The 18,397-nt window shown below is 39.3% G+C and overlaps 1 protein-coding gene across 1 annotated transcript in view; it reads right to left on the minus strand.

Annotated features, from left to right (window-relative positions):
- Positions 1-18,397, minus strand: part of C9H10orf67 (chromosome 9 C10orf67 homolog) — a 142,051-nt gene that overhangs the window by 83,813 nt on the left and 39,841 nt on the right. Inside the window, exons 6-9 of the mRNA XM_050803107.1 lie at positions 15,834-15,989; positions 9,446-9,593; positions 8,215-8,273; positions 286-351 (exon numbers count right to left, since the gene is read on the minus strand). Coding sequence (XP_050659064.1) covers positions 286-351; positions 8,215-8,273; positions 9,446-9,593; positions 15,834-15,989 — 429 coding nt within the window. The remainder of the gene's footprint in view (positions 1-285; positions 352-8,214; positions 8,274-9,445; positions 9,594-15,833; positions 15,990-18,397) is intronic.

Here is an 18,397-nt window from a genome sequence, read left to right on the forward strand (position 1 = left end):
TTTTAAATCTCCATAATAAAATGCAGAAATTTTATACATGGTTTTAAATGGTAATACTATTTCTTACACAAGACTCTAGTAAGCATATTTATTGCTGTGCTACTCAAACTGCTTTCTTTAAAATGACCATTTACAAATGTTTATAATTATACATGTACTTAGATTTCCAATAAAGGTGAAATGAGTCATTCACAGGAAATAATCACAAATAAAGTTTATAAAACCTTCATGGTTAAATTAAATTCCTGAATTCAAATAGTTAGGAAATAATGTAAATCATCTTACCACATCCTGAACTAATGATTTTTCATAATTAAGCTCTTCTCTTAATCTTTCTCTACTGTCCATTAACTGAAAGAGAAGAAATTATATTTTTATTAAAGATAAGAACAGAACATCTAACATCTCTCCTCAAGAGAATTTAGTGAAACATACTTCAATATGAGAAAAATGGATCTCAATCCGATCAAAAGAAAATTAAATTTCTACAGATGATCATCTTACATTATTATAGAATTATTATGTAAGCAAGTAAAATATACACAGAAAATACCAATTTATTTACACCTTTCCTCACCCCACACCATCAAAATGTAACATCACAATAAAGCAAGTCCTACTCTGTCAAAAAGAACAATTTTGCCTAATGTTTTATGTGACCCATCTCTTATTTTAGGGTTTTGCGTTATATCTATGTGCATATCAAACTACATTTATACCAATTGAAAATAGCTATCAGAAGCATACACTGGGCTGGGTGCAGTGGCTCACACCTGTAATCCCAGTGCTTTCAGAGGCTGAAGCAGGAGGATTGCTTGAGGCCAAGAGTTTGAGACTTGGTATCAGGTCTCCACACAAAAACTTTTTTAGGCTGGGCATAGTGGCTGACACTCATAGTCCCAGCACTTTGGAAGGCTGAGGCAGGTGGATCACCTGAGGTCAGGAGTTCAACACCAGCCTGACCCACATGGTGAAACCCCATTTCTACTAAAAATACAAAAATTAGCTGGGCACAGTTGCATGTGCCTATAATCCAAGCTACTTCGGAGGCTGAAGCAGGAGGATTGCTTGAGCCCAGGAATTTAAGGCTGCAATGAACTATGGTCATACCACTGCACTCCAGCCTAGAACAAGACCCTGTCTCTAAACAAACGAACAAACCATTTATTTGTGGGAGCTAGAAATTAAAACAATTGAACTTACGGAGATAACAAGAAGAAGGATGGTTACCAGATGCTGGGAAGGGTAGTGAGGGGTGGGGTAATAGGGTTAACAGTACAAAAAAAAAAAAATGGCTAGAAAGAACGAATAAGACCTAGTATTTGATAGCACAACAGGGTGACTATAGTCAATAATTTAATTGTACATTTAAAAATAACTAAAAGAGTATAAATGGATTGTTTGTAATACAAAGGATAAATGCTTGAGGTGATGGATACCCCACTTATCCTCATGTGATTATTACACATCGTAATGCCTGTACCAAAATATTTCATATACCCTGTAAATATACACACCTACTAGGTACCCAAAAAATGAAAAATGAAAAAACAAACAAAAACCCCATGCACTGCAGGGCCCTTGTTCCCTTGTGACTTGCCTTGGTATTTACATTGATCAGTTGCTGTTTGTGTGTGTTATAGGCTAGTAAAATTCAACCTTTCGTTTTGATATGCATTCAATTTCATTAATTCATGTCTGTATTAATTTAATAAATATCCCCAGTGTCACCGTTCTTGTTTCAGTTCTTTATTGTTTCCCTGGTTTATCCAAGCAACACCTTCACTGGACTCTGGTTCCCGGCTTTCCTCTCTCCCATTCATTTTCTTTCTGAAACACAAATCTGATCCTGCCGCAATGTTCAAGGCTCTCCAACGCACTTAGAAGGTAATTCAAACCTTTTTTGCATGAATATAATCTTCTGCCACTGTCCTCTGCCCCTTGCTACTCCTTGCTCTCAGGTACTCTTCATCTACAGCAAACCACACTCCCTTTCCCATACAAGGTGCTTTTGCGTGGTACTTAGAATACTCCTCTCAACTCTCCCGCATCTCTTTGCTGGCTAACTCTAACAGCTCTTCTTGGGGCCAGTGCAGTATCCTTCCTCCAACCTTCCCTGATCCCGTAGAGTACAGGCTGGGAATGCCTCTTGTGTGCCGCACAGCAAAGTCTGCTTCTCTGCATCCTGACGCTATCACACCTGTACTGTGCTCTCTGACTCCGGGTCTGTCTCCCTCCCAGAGTGAAATTCATGAGAACAGATTCTACTGTGGCAGCAGCTGGAAGACAGGCACAGATACAGCTGGTATTTGATTCTTGGAATTAAAACACAAAAGCTACGAATTCCATAACTGACCATGCTTAGCCCAGATGGATGGCAAGAGGTCAGCCTCCCCAAATTCAGTCCCATTTTCAATCTGTTTTTAAGTGCATCCAGGGCTTTAAAAAGAAAAAAAAAAAAAAAAAAAAAAGGTGGGGGAAACACATGGTTATCTGAAGTCTTCTGAGTTGCTCCTTTCCATTCTTCCATTTCCTGCTTACACCCTCTTCCCCACACCCCTGGTCTCCTCACTCTGTCTGCCCCACTACGGATTCTTCCTATATCGTTTCATCAGACTTCTACTGCATTCTCAAGCCACACCCAATCACAAGCAGTTTCACAAATCCATGTCAGGCTTTATGCATTCATACACTGTACCCAGCTCTTCTACTCTCTTGCCTGCCTGGAAAAATCAGCTCCAAAGCCCAACACGGTGGCTCACACCTATGATCCCAGCACTTTCGGAGGCTGAGGTGGGAGGATCCCTTGAGCCCGGGAGTTCAAGACCAGCCTAAGCAACATAGTGAGAGAATATCTCCCCAAAAATAAATAAATACATAAATACATAAGCCAGGTGTGGTGCATGCCTGTAGTACCAGCTACTCAGGAGATTGAGGTGGGAGAATTGCTTGAGACCAGGAGGTCAAGGCTGCAGTGAGCCATGATCACGCCACTGCACTCCATCCTGGGCAACAAAGAAAGACCCTATCTCAAAAAAACCCCAAACAAACAAGCAAGCAAACAATAGAAAAAACCTAAAAAATCAGCTCCAGTGGGCCTCAACAGAAGAACATGAGAAAGGTTGTGGAACTGTTTGTGAAGCTTTTCTAGAATCTTCCAGATGAGGCCAGGCATCTCTTCTCTAGTACACACTTCTCTTATAGTCCCTATCTCACTGCCCTATGGCTTTGGTCTATCCCTGTAGACTTCACCTGTCCCCAGAAGGGACCATAGGTATATACATGCATTTTATTTTTTCTAGCAGTAGCACAGTGCCTAGTACTTAAAGGCAACTAATAAACATTGCTGAACAAATTGATTTAGTGCAGGATATTGGAAAAAAACCCAGCAAATATCAGCTGTCATTTGTTCAACAACATCTGAACTGCTTCCCAGTTGACAAAGCATGCTGACATTCATTATCTCATTCAGTCCACACAGTACACATGGGAGAAACAGGAAGGAGGAAGACAGGTACTGGCCCCAGGGGACCTAGTGGCAGAAATGGAACAGGAATCCAGGGTTCTAGATTCTTTCTGCTCAGTACCAAAATGTCCCTATATTCAATGTCTATGAGAAGTTCCAGTGCATGTAAAGAAAAAAAAGAAAAGAAAGACAGAATTAAAAATCAAGCAGATTAGGAGTCTGCTATACTATATTATATAATTTGTTACATATATTTCATTACATATGTTACATATATCACATTATAAGTTATATATATTAAATTATATTTATATATTACATTATACATAACAGAGCTATCAGAAATATAATGTGAGTCATATATAATTTTGAATTTTATAGTAGCTGTGCTAAAAAGACAAAAGAAATAGGTAAAAGCAATTTTAATAATGTGTTTTTATCCCAATATATATTCAAACTATTATTTCAATGTATATTCAATATAGAAAATTATTAGTGAGACATTTCACATTTTTTACACCAAGTGTTTGAAATCCAGTGTGTATTTTTCACTTACAGTACATCTCAATTGGGGAGCTACGTTTTCATTGGAAATGCTTTATTTGTATTCAGATTTCATAAAATTTACAAATGAAAAAGTAGAGTCACATATCCCAGTTATCAAAAATACACAGAAAGGTTTTCCAAGAATTGAAATGAGTTTTTAAATTTGAATTTAAAGAATTGGAAATTAAATTATTAAAACTTAGTTCCTCACTTGCACTGGCCACATTTCAAGTGCTCAATAGCCACATGTGGCCAGGGGCCACCATAGCACAGTGCAGATTTAGAAAGCTGAGGCAGCATTTAACTGACATATTTAAACTCACAGATATAGCCAGCCATCAATTGGTGGCTTACCAGTGAGATTATTTTTTTGCTTGAATTTGTTATTGTACTCCTTATAGAAAGTAGGAAGTACATGCTACTCATTTCTACCAGTGGTAATACAGACTGAAGAGCTTGAGAAACATTTTCAATAAAGAACCAGGCCCAGTGCAATGACTCACACCTGTAATCCTAATACTTTGGGAGGATGAGGTGGGAGCATCACTTGAGGCCAAGAGTTTGAGACCAGCCTGTTTCTACAAAAATAAAAAATAAAAAATTAGCCAAGTGTGGTGGTACTCCTCTTTAGTCCCAGCTACTTTGGGATCTGAGATGGGAGGATTGCTTGAGCCTGGATGTTTGAGACTGCAAGTGAGATATTATCGCACCACTGTACTCCAGCCTTGGGGACAGAATGAGACTGAGACAAGGAAGGAAGGAAAGGAAAGAAGGAAGGAAGGAAGGAAGCAAGCAAGGAAGGAAGGAAGGAAGGAAGGAAGGAAGGAAGGAAGGGAGGGAGGGAGGGAGGGAGGGAGGGAGGGAGGGAGGGAGGGAGGGAGGGAACGAAGGAAAGGAAGAGAAGGAGGGAGGGAGGAACGGAGGGAGAAAGGAGGAAGGAAAGGAGGGAGGAAAAGAGGGAGGAAAGGAGGGACAGGTGACGGTTCCCTGGTTGGTTATGAAGTGAAACTAGAAGGCTGAGATTTCATTTCTGACCTTAGAGGTTGATGCCAAGAAGGTTAAATGGAATTTACATTATTATCACTGCAAATAGGGTGAAGCCTAAGAAAATGAACTCCCCTTGTGAAAACCTGTGAGGGATTCAGTTATCAGGGAAACATCTCCCACCTCTGACCAATCAGGGTAACCATTTCTTTGAAAAATACTTCTTAAAAGTAGTTTTATCTAAAATATAAGAATATTTTGAGTGAAGAAATAAGAGAAGACACAAACAAATGAAAAAACATTCCATCCTCATGGATAGGAAGAATCAATATCATGAAAACGGCCATACTGCCCAAAGTAATTTATAGATTCAATGCTATTTCCATCAAACTACCATTGACATTCTTCACAGAATTAGTAAAAACTATTTTAAATTTCATGTGGAATCAAAGACCCCGTATAGCCAAGACAATCCCTAAACAAAAAGAACAAAGCTGGCGTCATCACACTACCTGACTTCAAACTATACTATAAGGTTACAGTAACCAAAACAGCATGGTACTGGTACCAAAACAGACATATAGACCAATGGAGCAGAACAGAGACCTCAGAAATACACCACACATCTACAACCATCTGATCTTTGATAAACCTGACAAAAACAAGCAATGGGGAAAGGACCTCCTGTTCAGTAAATGGTGCTGGGAAAACTGGCTAGCCATATGCAGAAAACTGAAACTGGACCCTTTCCTTACACCTTATACAAAAATTAACTCAAGATGGATTAAAGACTTAAATGTAAAACCCAAAACCATAAAAACCTAGAAGAAAATCTAGGCAATGCCATTCAGGACATAGGCGTGGGCAAACACTTCATGACAAAAACACCAAAAGCAATTGCAACAAAAGCCAAAATTGACAAATGGGATCTAATTAAAGTAAAGAGCTTCTGAACAGCAAAAGAAACTATCATCAGAGTGAACAGGCAACCTACAGAATGGGAGAAAATCTTTGCAATCTACCCATCTGACAAAGGTCTAATACCCAGAATCTACAAGGAACTAAATCAAATTTACAAGAAAAAAACAACCCCATCAAAAAGTTGGCAAAGGATATGAACAGACACTTCTCAAAAGAAGACATTTACATGGCCAACAAACTTGTGAAAAAAAGCTCAACATCACTGATCATCAGAGAAATGCAAATCAAAACCATGATGAGATACCATCTCACACCAGTCAGAATGGTGATTATTAAAAAGTCAGAAAACAATAGATGCTGGTACCTATTGTGGAGAAATAGGAACACTCTTACACTGTTAGTGGGAATGCAAATTAGTTCAACCATTGGGGAAGACAGTATGGAGTATTCCTCAAGGATCTAGAACCAGAAATACCATTTGACCCAGCAATCCCATCACTGGGTATATACTCAAAGGAATATAAATCATTTTACTATAAAGAGACATGCATACGTATGTTTATTGCAGCATTATTTACAATAGCAAAGACATGGAACCAACCCAAATGCCCATCAGTGATAGACTGGATAAAGAAAATGTGGCACATATACACCATGGAATACCATGCAGCCATAAAAAGGAATGAGATCATGTCCTTTGCAGGGATATGGATGAAGCTGGAAGCCATCATCCTCAGCAAACTAACACAGGAACAGAAAACCAAACACCGTATGTTCTCGCTCATAAGTAGGAGTTGAACATTGAGAATACATGGACACAGACTGGGGAACAACATACACCAGGGCCTGTTGGTGGGGGGTGGGGGTGAGGGGAGAGAACTTAGAGGATGGGTCAATAGGTGCAGCAAACCACCATGGCACATGTATACCTATGTAACAAACCTGCACATTCTGCACATGTATCCTATCTTTTAGAAGAAATAAAGGACAAAAAATTTTAAAAAATTTTAAAAAGAATATCTTGAATGGCAATATCAGGCCTGGTTGAAATCTGTACCTGAACTTAAGCACATGTGGTGGCTGAGCTCTTCAAATGTGGCTAGTGCAACTGTGAAACTAAATTCTTAATTTTGTCTGATTTTAATCCATTTTAACTTAAAATTGGATACTCGGTTCAGTTACTGGAAGACATTTATGTTTATTTGGAATAATTTGGGGATGTGAATCTGCTTATTTATCTGTAAACTGTATGAACTATAAATGCATTCTTATTCTATTCATCTCTTGGAGTATTCTTCAGTGCCTCGGGCATTGTGCTCCCCACTAAGAGACCAGATAGAGCAGTTTCCACCCTTATGGAGCCTCCAGTAGGGCAGGGAAGATAGACCATAACAGAATGGCAACTGAGAGCCACAACAGGGAAGTTTGCGGGTAAACAAGAACAGAGTGGGGGAGCCCCACGTGTGCAGGGAGAGCAGGAATTGCTGAGATCCTACTGAATTCAATTGAATGCACTAGGAAATGTTGTTGTTGTTGTTGTTGTTGTTGTTGTGGGGGTTGGTGGTGTATGTGTATGTGTGTTTCAGACAGGGTCTCACTCTGTTGTCTAGGCGGGAGTGCAGTGGTACAATTCTAGTTCACTGCAGCCCTGAACTTCTGAGCTTAAACAATCCTCCTACTTCAGATTCCCGAGTAGCTGGGACTACAGATATGTGCCACCACACTCGGCTATATATTTTTTATTTTTATAAAGACGGGGTCTCACTATGTTTTCCAGGCTGTCCTTGAACTCCTGGGCTCAGGAGTTTCTCCAACCTTGGCCTGCAAAGCTGCTAGGATTACAGGGGTGAGCCATTGCACCCCACCTTGGAAATCTTGATTTTTGTTCTACCAAAAGAATTCCCTGCTCTAAATATTTACCAGATAACATAAGCCCAGCTCATCCATGAACATCAACCAACATCTGATCTGAAAATAAGACTGTTCATTTTTAATATAATTTTTTCCTCAACTGCGAGCTCATCTTCAGACTTCTCTGTGTCATGTAACTTCGGTGCCTTAAAATCAACAAGGCAGATGGTCAGTGATTCCAAACAAAAGAAGTATCTATACATGAGTTTTCAAGATGGAGTCCTTATTTGCTTCTAGTAACCCTTCCCAAATAGTGGGGAGAGATTAAATACGTGGATCAATTTTCCTCTATGTCACAAGACACTCTGGACACAGTGTTACTTGGCCAATTGCGCCTATAGTTCCATTTAAAAGAGTCATTTATCAACGTAAAAACATTATAGTACCTTTTGAATAGTTTTTTGATCCTTTTCTGCCATCTCTTTCATACTTATAAGTTCATCTTCTGTAAACAAAAGGAGAGAGAGGCCAACCATGAAATTACATGCTTATGCCCCTGTATTTAAACGGCCTGCTTCAGGGCAGGCTGTGGGGCACTAGCAGACATGGTGGACACAAGGCCTAGCAGGACTGTGACCTTCACAACTGCCCTTGACATTCACAGCCTTCTTCCTGCTGTTCAGATGGCTGGTCAGATAGGGATTAAGAAGTAAGTTCAAGATCCAAGTGTGGCTGAGGGCTGAAAGCTTTTCATCAATACTAGCGATGGACATTTTTGCTGTTAGTCACAGCCAATGCAAAGAGCTTTAGCAGGTGGCAGTTTATGACTTAATAAGAACGACCCAAAACTAAAAGGCCTCACTATGCCACAGCAGAAGAGAACGAGACTATACTGGCATGGTAGAATTTTACATCCAAGGGATAATATTAATATAATATATCTCATTTCATTGATATTTTGCTATAATTCATTTTATTGCCTGCTCATTGCTTTGAATAAGCAGATTAAAGACAACATCATGTAATTAACATAATCACACGGATCACAGTTAAATGAAAAAATACATTAAAGCAATCTCACTTTGGTGATTACTTTTTTCCCTTTTCCACATGTTCTAACAACTTCGGTGATTTAAACACAACTTTCACCAACGCGTGTGGTATGAAAGAAAAGGGGTATAAAGTATACAAACAAAATTGTATATTTAAACTTCGTATCAAAAATTGAAGTAACTACTAAATAGTAGCATACTTTCCTGAAAGGCTAACTCTGTTTTCCCCACAAAGCATATCCCTATATGTACTCTTCAGTATTTAAGTGTTATCAAGTTCAGATAATCAGTTAAGCATCTGAAACAAATCAGCAAAAGTTTCTATTTGGTTATAGTATTTCTAAGTGAAATGGAGCATTGATTAGCAAATTTTTGCAAAGGCCAATGTCTGTCTTGAAACAACATCCTGAGTTAACATGACATGGCTCAGGGATACAACTACAAACATATCCTCTGTCCCATGTAAGAAATGCTACCTTCAATAAAAAGCAAAGATGGCTATGAAATTGATCTCTTAAATGTAAATAACCAAACAAATGTATGTTTGGAAAAGACAAACATAGTTATGAGCTTTACAACGTGATCAATACATAGATTTTTCTCAAAGGTGATTTCAAAATGTTACCTAATCCTGAATTTTCTTTTAGATTGATCTGGATTTCTTCTTCAAGCTCTGAAATGATCTGAAGCAGCCTCTCATTTTCCAGTTTGTACTCCAAATTTTCCTTTTCTGCGTTTGATTTTGGAGAGCTGGTTTCCTTGGGAAAAGATTCCTAAAAGATCGAGAATGCCATATTTCTAAGCAGGGAGCCAAGGATTTAAATATGCAAGACAAGGACAATACAGATACAGAAAAGCTATCATATAATTTTCTGAATTCTATTACACACTTATAATAAGAATAGTAAAAAGGAAGGAGCCTAAATAGAGCTTGCTGGAAGAAAGGCTCCAGTACATTCTGTACAAAGACCTCAACACATGGGGACATTTTATTGACAGGAATAATGCATATCATACTGTTTGTGTGCCCTCATCATTCAGGTCAATTCATTATGGAGGCTGTGTCCGGGGAGGCAGCTGGGGCCCCTCCACCCACACTTCCCTCTGTGTGTGTCTGAAGTGCTGTCCGCCTGTAACTAGGCAGGCTGGGGGGACCAGGACGGGCAGCGCCAGGGGGTGGCAGAGTGCATGGCTAAGGAGGGGGGCTTGTTGCCTTTGTGGCATTTCCCAGTGTCAGTGCTGCCAGTGTCATGAGGAGCACATCACATGTCAAAGTGGTGACGTTTTCAGGCTGGGAGCCGCATGGAGTCCATCAGGCACACGGATATCCACACAGTTGGTTTTCTGCTTGGTGGAGGAGCCACCCAGAGGCAATTCATATTCTGAACATTAACATGGCTTTGCATGCTTGTCACACGGGGTCTGTGCAGGCGTTTAATGCTATTGAAGACTTCGGTTTAAATCTCTATGCAAACAGTGATTACCTTGTAAGAAGGTTTCAGGATAACTTACAACAAAAGACTTTAAAGTTATAGTTTTAGTAAAGCAAACTCATTTACATTTTTATTATGTGCGTCTTTTGTTTAAATCTTGCCATGTCCATTATGGGAGAGCTTTTTCTTACGCAATAGACGCGCTTATTGGGACAGCGACTTTTTTTTTTTTTTTTGCCTTCTTCTTCTTGTCTGTTTCAAAGCCATTGAAAACATCTGAATATACTCCCTATGATTGTCTAGATTTTACTGTCACACATAAAAAAAAAAAAATTAAGATGTAATGGATTGGGGACGTTGGTGCAGAACTTTACACTTTATTGTGGTACAATAATAAACAGATTATGCAATCTCAAAATATTAGTCATTATATTATTATGCCAAAGGAGATAGAAGATTCTATATGCCTTGTTAAAAATTACTACAGACATTAAAAATACTTTTGAACTTAAGGTCATCGCAGGTGAATTATAACTTATTCTTTTTACAGTAATTCCATGATTGCAATAAATAAAAATAAAATCTTCCCTCAAAAACAAAATCATTTCTCTCGACTGATTTCCCTTTGGAACTACACTTTCATTTAGTATAAGGATATGTGGAAGTAAATTATTTAAATATTTTCCCCTGTAACAGTTTGAAAGAAAAAGAAGTGATTTAAATTTTTTTGCAGTACACTAATAAGTACATTAATAAGTCCTTTAAAACAAGTGACTTACTAATGAAATTACGTATGGTATGTATGTGTGTGTGTGTAAGAGTTAGTAATATTTAAATTATGTTGTTAAATTTTGCACTAAGCTCAATTACCAAATCTTCATGACTTTGATTCACCATTTCATTTAAATTATTTGAGCCCAATTCATTCTTAACTAATGAGAACTAACAAACCTAGTAAGTAGTTAATAAACAACACTGAATCCCAGTCATTAATTTCTTGTCCCACATTGTTCAATTTGAGACCATCACAGAATGCATTTACAGACTAAAAGGTGGGTTTTTTTTGTTTTTTTGTTTTTGTTTTGTTTTTTTTTTAAAGAAAGAAAGAAACAAACAATACTGGCCTTAATAGGCTTAAGCATACTTTTCCTAACAGTGGCAGAATATGAACATCCACAGAGGATTACACGAGCACCCGATTCTCATAAACTAAAGAAGAACTATTTGAATTCATCAGATGAAGTGTAAAATTTACAAATGGTAGCAGCTAATACCTAACTACGGGTTCTAAGAATCTCTTTGTATGAAAGCAGGACGCAAGGAAAACACATTAAATCTGGGGGTTTGTCCTCCACATATCAATCCACAACCCCTGTTCTTCTGAGGTTAACCCTTAGCTCTGTCCCCACCATCTGTCAGCTGCGGGAACTGCAAGTAATTAACTATTCAGTCGCCCACAGCAATGAGGACACTCATTAGCAAAATGAACAAAGGGATCGTTCTGAGCTGCTACGGTCCTCTGTTACACTCTGAGTGGCAGGTTTTGTGGTGGTGTTCCTTCTGCCATCTGCCCACACTGCTAGTTTGTGCTTGCTTAAACCACGAGACTTTAAAAAAATAAACTGCATTAATAAAACGAGGTTAAGAAGGATGGAGATCATTAAAAGGCGGTTAACTGGATGTAGCTGTTTAAACCACACTATACTCTGAGAGAGATTGTGTGTAATCCTTGATCATTCTGGAATTTCAAAATTGTAAAGAAACTTGCCAATCTCAAGTTTTTCTTTCATATTATAAAAACTAGGACTTCAGGCGGTAACATATGTGCTATATCTTTTGTGAATATTCACAAGATGCATACAATTACAAACTGAATCCCAAATTGAATCTTGAAAGAATCATTTTTGAAAACAGAGGTACTTGGGAGCTTTGCTCCTCAAATGCGGTCCATGGACCAGGAGCCTCAGCATCACCTGGGAACTGATTGGCAATGCAGCCCCTCAGGCCCAACCCAGGGCTACTGCGTCAGAGTCTGCATCTAACAACATCTGCAGGTGATGCGTGTGAGTGTTAAAGTCTGAGAAGTCCTGGTTCAAAGCACTTTCTGTCCCTTCTCAGCAGTTTCCCTTCCATAGGCTCCATTGAATTGGACATCTCAATTTTCTGGGGAGGAGTAGAGTTCTGATGCAAGCCCATGCCTCATGACAGTCACAGAGAAGAGCAGGTGCTTTCCCAATGAGTGACAACCAGGAAAGTGGCACTCTGGGCAGTGCAACCCTGCAGAGCTGCCACTCTTGAATGACAGCTCTGTTTCAGAGCTGTCAGCAACAAGCAGATATGCTCAGCAATGGAAGGTAGGTGGGTGATGGTTGCGGGGCTCATCAGTGTTGGGATAAGAAAGAAAAATGAAAAGTCTATTCAAAATGCCAGCTCCAACTGAAATTAAAACACATGCACAGGCGCGCGCGCGCACACACACACACACACACACACACACACAATCACAGAGACATAAAGGCTAACCTCCTTTATAAATTCTCAAGAGGATTAGCCAACGGACAGCATGGAAACCTGATGACTACAATGGCATGCAGCTGAGTCACATTGATTTCCCACCGAATAAAACCTGAACATTTCATCCCTTGAATGAAGTTGCTCTTGGGAAAGTTCAACATTTAGGATGTTCCCATCTGGAGATGAGAAATATTACAACTACTTATTAACTATAAGGCTATTGAAGTAACTTGATAATCAGTAAGAGTAAACTAGATAACTGCAGAATTAAATAAAGCTTGTTTATTTCACTTTCGTTTTTCAACTTACTTCCACTGCTACTTTGAAATTTTTAATTGTTTTTCCAAATTCAGTGTTCCCAATCTAATTCGAGACTTGGTATCCCAAGGGTTTTTTAAATACCACTAGAGGGGGCAGTTGAATCAGATGAAATTTCAAATAAAAAAGATCATCTAGAACTTAAGTGGCATGAGGTTTTAGGAAAGTTTGTTCTTAGAGAATGTAGAAAAAAAAATGTGTTTCCGGTGAAACCCTGTCTCTACTAAAAAAATACAAAAAACTAGCCGGGCGAGGTGGCGGACGCCTGTAATCCCAGCTACTCGGGAGGCTGAGGCAGGAGAATGGCGTAAACCTGGGAGGCAGAGCTTGCAGTGAGCTGGGATCCGGCCACTGCACTCCAGCCTGGGCGACAGAGCGAGACTCTTGTCTCAAAAAAAAAAAAAAAAAAAAAAAAAAGTGTTTCATTTTATTTAATATAAGCCATGATCTGCCTTTGTGGAATTTGCATCTGTGTTCTTGAAATGGTGACATGTATGTTTTCCATCACCCTCAGTCAAGAGGGGAGAGCAGAGCCCTGTGCTTTGTTGGGGTCTCCAGGAGAAATCCATATACCCCGTTAATCAGAATCACCTCACCTTCCTCAAATCTTAAAGTGTTTACAGAAATTATAATGTGCTCTTTGGGGGTTAATTACAGTGGAATAACCAGGGTATTCTGGATGCCACTGAAAGCCAGAGAACAGCCTGCTTACAGATGAGCCTGTGTGGCTACCACCTGCTCTCCTCTTCACAAAGCCACAGCCCATCCTCACGGTTTCCCCAGAATGTCCAGTCAGGCCAGGTGACTAGCTGAAAAGTTAGACGTGTAAACATTTCAAGAGTGTGGGGAGCTGTCTTACCCAATTGGGGTGTTCTCAACAGTCCAGAAGTCTGTTTGGTACATTTTATGGAACATAAACTGATGGCTATAAGGATTTGTGCATTTCTTTATAATACCTGAATTGATATACGAATATTTCTTCAAAGAACTTGAAGCAATTTACATTCAACACAGCAGGTGTTCTTATCATAACTCTCTACTTTAGCCAGGCGGGTATCATGTTGCATTTCACAAATGGGAAATAAATGGATCAAAATTGCCTTGCCACATCTACACTGGATGTCTTTGGCCAAGGCAGGATTAAAAGAGAACTCTTATAGTTTTTAATCTTTTCTATTAAACTGTTTTCTCTAAAAAGCAGAGGTAAATGTAAACCCAAGAAAAGGTTTTTCAAAAGCAAATGCAAAAATTAAATGTGCTTCCTAGTCCAAGACATATAAAAAAAAATATTCAATTTTATTCGATCTATGCTATTGACACAATACTGTATTGCTTAGGTGTTCAACTTTTTTCTAGATATTTTTCTAGATACAAAGATTTCTAATAGATTAACAAAACAAACACTTAAACAGAGCAAACATTTAAACCAGTTTAAATACGAACATTTAGAATGGTTTGTGTTTGATTCATTATCTCTTATAACCTTGAAGTTTTAAATAAGAGTACTAGTGAGGGATTTAGATAAACCATAGATTGTACTCAAAGGCATGAGCAACCCATAAGTGTTTCTTTCTAGTGTTAACATTTTGACATATAACTTTTCAGATTTTCCTGTATGCATGTGTCAATATTTCTAAGTGTATTAATCTATTAATAATTATTAATGTATTATAATATATCACATTGTAATATAACAATCTATACATTATAATCTATACATTTTCTATATGCATATGCATCTTATATATTCACTACAACCTTTAATTCTTACTGTAGAGGACAGAGCTCCCCCTCTGTAAGTGGACTTTAGATTCAGGTGAACCTTGGTATATGTACCATCTTTACCATCTACTACCTGTGTGCCCGTGAGGAAGTTACTTAACCACCCCGTCTCTGCTTCTTCATCTGCAAACTGAACTGTGAGAATGACAAGAGATGCCATCGATGAAGTATCTGATACCTGCTATTGATATTCAATAGACCTTTATTCCTCCTGGGTCCCAGTATCTGTTAGCCTTTCCAACTCAAACAATCAGCTTCTTGCTCTTAGAACTTAATAACAAAATCCTCTCCAGCTCTGGACTGTGGTTGGGCCTGAGACAGCTGGTGGCTCAGAGCAGAGATGAGATGAGATGACAATGAATTTGTTCTCAGGATCCACACTTTCCAAAGCCCTTAAACTTCCTCCTTAACAGGAGTTTAGGTTCTTCTTTCTGCCTTCTCACTCATTCCATTTTTGCTCCCTTCAGTAGTTTGTCTAACCAGTAAAGCAGTTCCTGGTTCCCATTGCAACGGCAAAAACTGAGGGGAAAATCCTCTGAGATTTTTCTTCTTGATATTTTTATTAAAATGTCATTCTTTTCCAAGTTGGCTTCTTGGAACCTCTGGCTTGGAAAGATTAACTTTGTGTCTTTCAAACTACCTTGATTGCAAAAAAAGGGTGGGAGTCTTCAGTTACAACAAAAATCCACTCCCATACTCTTCTAGAGTAGGACTTTTTTTTGCAGTGGGATGTAAGTTATTTCCATTTAAATAAAACATACAGAACCATTCTATTGCTCCTATTCATATTGCTATGGGTTTTCTAGAATAGGTCATTGAGCAGAAAAGAGTTAGACTGGCTTATATTATGGGGAGATGCCCAAAATGCATCAATTGGATTTTAGTTTATCATTAAATCAAGCTTTTAACTATTTATGACTTTCTTTACAAATATTAAAATTAATTATTCCTTGCCTTGAAACTTACCATTTTTTGAAATCCCAAATCTTCATATTGGTCTAATTGTTCTTTTAATTCTTTAATAACTTCTTCTTTCTCTTTCAGTTTTCTTAACAAAATATTTATTTTGACACTACTCGCATCTTGCAAATGAATGTTCTCTTCTTCTACCTCAAAAAATTGCTGGGTACAAAAAAAAGTAGCATTAAAAATTAATTAGACACTCAGCATTAAAAATTAGACACCACCAGAAAACATTTCATCTTTTAAGCTGCTGTTTTGTGAGGTTATTTTTGTAACCTGCATACAATTTTAATAAGAAAATTTATTTATATTGAAATATATGCTTAAAAATTATTATGCACTACGTAGCACAGTGTTATCCTATAAAACACAAAGCATGATCAGTTACTCTAACTGTATCAGCCATGTAAACTACAATAGCAAAGAGTGAGATGGAAGAATAGGAGAACTTCCACTCAACAAGAATTTGGCAGCCATTCATGGACAAAAGTGCCCTTGAGGGAGATTTGGGACCTGGATAGAAGACTGCAAAACTCTGGTGGAGCCCAAGACTGAGGAGGGCTGTTTTGAGTGGCAAGATGCACCTAGGTGGCAGGCTCACTGACCATGATCCCAGCTACAAACCCAGAAATGGCTTCATCCCCCTGCGGACTTGGTCTTGCCACTAGAACCATCTGCCAAGAAATCCAGGAGGAATCACGTTCACCTGTGCCTCTGGTGACACGCCCACAGGCCTCAGTCTCAGCTGTGGACCCTGAATCAGCTCTGTAACTCAACCAAACCCACTTTCAGCTGCAGTTTGAGACCGGTTCTGCCTGCCCAGGCACCTGCTGGGAGTCATGCCTATTTGTGCCCTCGGAAGCTGGTCGGCTGACCTCGGTCTCACAGCAGATCTTGAAATACCCCTTTAACTTGGCCCCAGCCCTCTCAGCTGCAGTCTGAGAGCAGTCTTGCCCACCCAGGGGCTTGATGAAAGCTATGCCTTTCTGTGCCCCAAAGGCAGGCCCACTGATCTTGATTCCACTGCAGATCTTGGGGTGGACCTACATCTAGTTCTGTCCCTTCCTAGCCTTGGGCAGAAGCAGTCCTGTCCATCCAGAGATCTACCAGGAAACATGCCCATCAATGCCTTTAGAGGCAGGCTGCTGACCTCAGTCTGATGGAGGAGCCTGAAGTAGCCCCGTGACCCAGCTCCAGCCCACTCAGCCATGATCCAAGAGCAGTCCTGCTTGCCCAGGAGCCCAGTAGGAGGCACACCTGTCTGTGTCTCTGGAGGTATGTCTGCAGACCCCAGTCTCAGTGTAAGCCATGACGCAGCCCTGTAATTACATTCAAGCGCCTGTCAGCCATGGTCCATGGCCAATTCTTCTTGCCCAGGGACCAACTCAGTAACCCAGCAGGAACACTCCAAGGGACCTGAAGGAATACAACACTTATCTGCGCCTGGTAACAGGCCCACCATCTGCAAACCCAACTGTGAAACCTGAAGCATATTCTTTACCCAGCACCAACTCTACAGACCAAGGTCCTGGAAGCAGTTTATTCTTTCCAGGGGCCAGACAGGATGCAAGCCTGTTCAAGCCCCTAGTAATAGACCCACTAACATGGACCCCATTGCAGACCCAGCAGCAGCCACATAACTCGGCTGCAGCCCTACTCAACTGCAATCCTGGAGGCAATCTTATCAGCTCAGGAACCCAAAAGAAGAAAATATTTACCTAGCAAAACCAGTCTGTAATGACTGAAGGAAGTGTTTGCTCATTCAAATGCACAAACACCAACATAAGGCTATATAGGTAGTGAAGAATCAGGCAAACATGACACTCTCAAGAAAACGAATACAGTTCCAGTAACTGACTCCAAAAAAATGGAGATCTGCAAATCGTCTGACAAATAATTCAAAATATTATCTTTAAGAAGCTCAATGAGATGCAAGAGAACACAGATACACAGTTGAACAAAACAAGAAAAACAATGCATTAACAAAATTAGAAGTTTCATAAAGCAATAGTAAATGCCAGGCATGGTGGCTTGTGTCTATAATCCCAGCTACTTGGGAGGCTGAAGCAGGTGGATCACTCGAGGCCAGGAGTTTGGGACCAGCCTGAGTAACATAACAAGACATCCTTCTCTACAATTTTTTTAAAAGAAAAGATTAAAGAATGGGCCAAGGACCTAAATAAACATTTTTCCAAAGATGGTATACAAATCGCTAACAGGTACATGAAACATCACCAATCATCAGGAAAATGTAAATCAAAACTACAATGAGAAATTACCTCATTATGATAAGAATGAGCTATTAGAATGAGTATTTTCAAAAAGATAAGAGACAACAAGTATTGGCAAGGGTATGGAGAAAAGGCAACCCTTGTGCACTGTTGATGGGAATGTAAAGTGGTACAGCCATTATGGAAAATAGTATGGAAGTTCTTCAGAAAATTAAAAGCTGCCATATGATCCAGCTATCCTACTTCTGGGTATATATTTGAAGGAAATAAAATCATGCTCTTAAATATATTTGCATTCCTATGTTCATTACAGCATTATTCACAATAGCCAAGATA

The sequence above is a fragment of the Macaca thibetana genome, chromosome 9, assembly GCF_024542745.1.
Source record: "Macaca thibetana thibetana isolate TM-01 chromosome 9, ASM2454274v1, whole genome shotgun sequence".
NCBI classification, from domain to species: Eukaryota; Metazoa; Chordata; class Mammalia; order Primates; family Cercopithecidae; genus Macaca; species Macaca thibetana.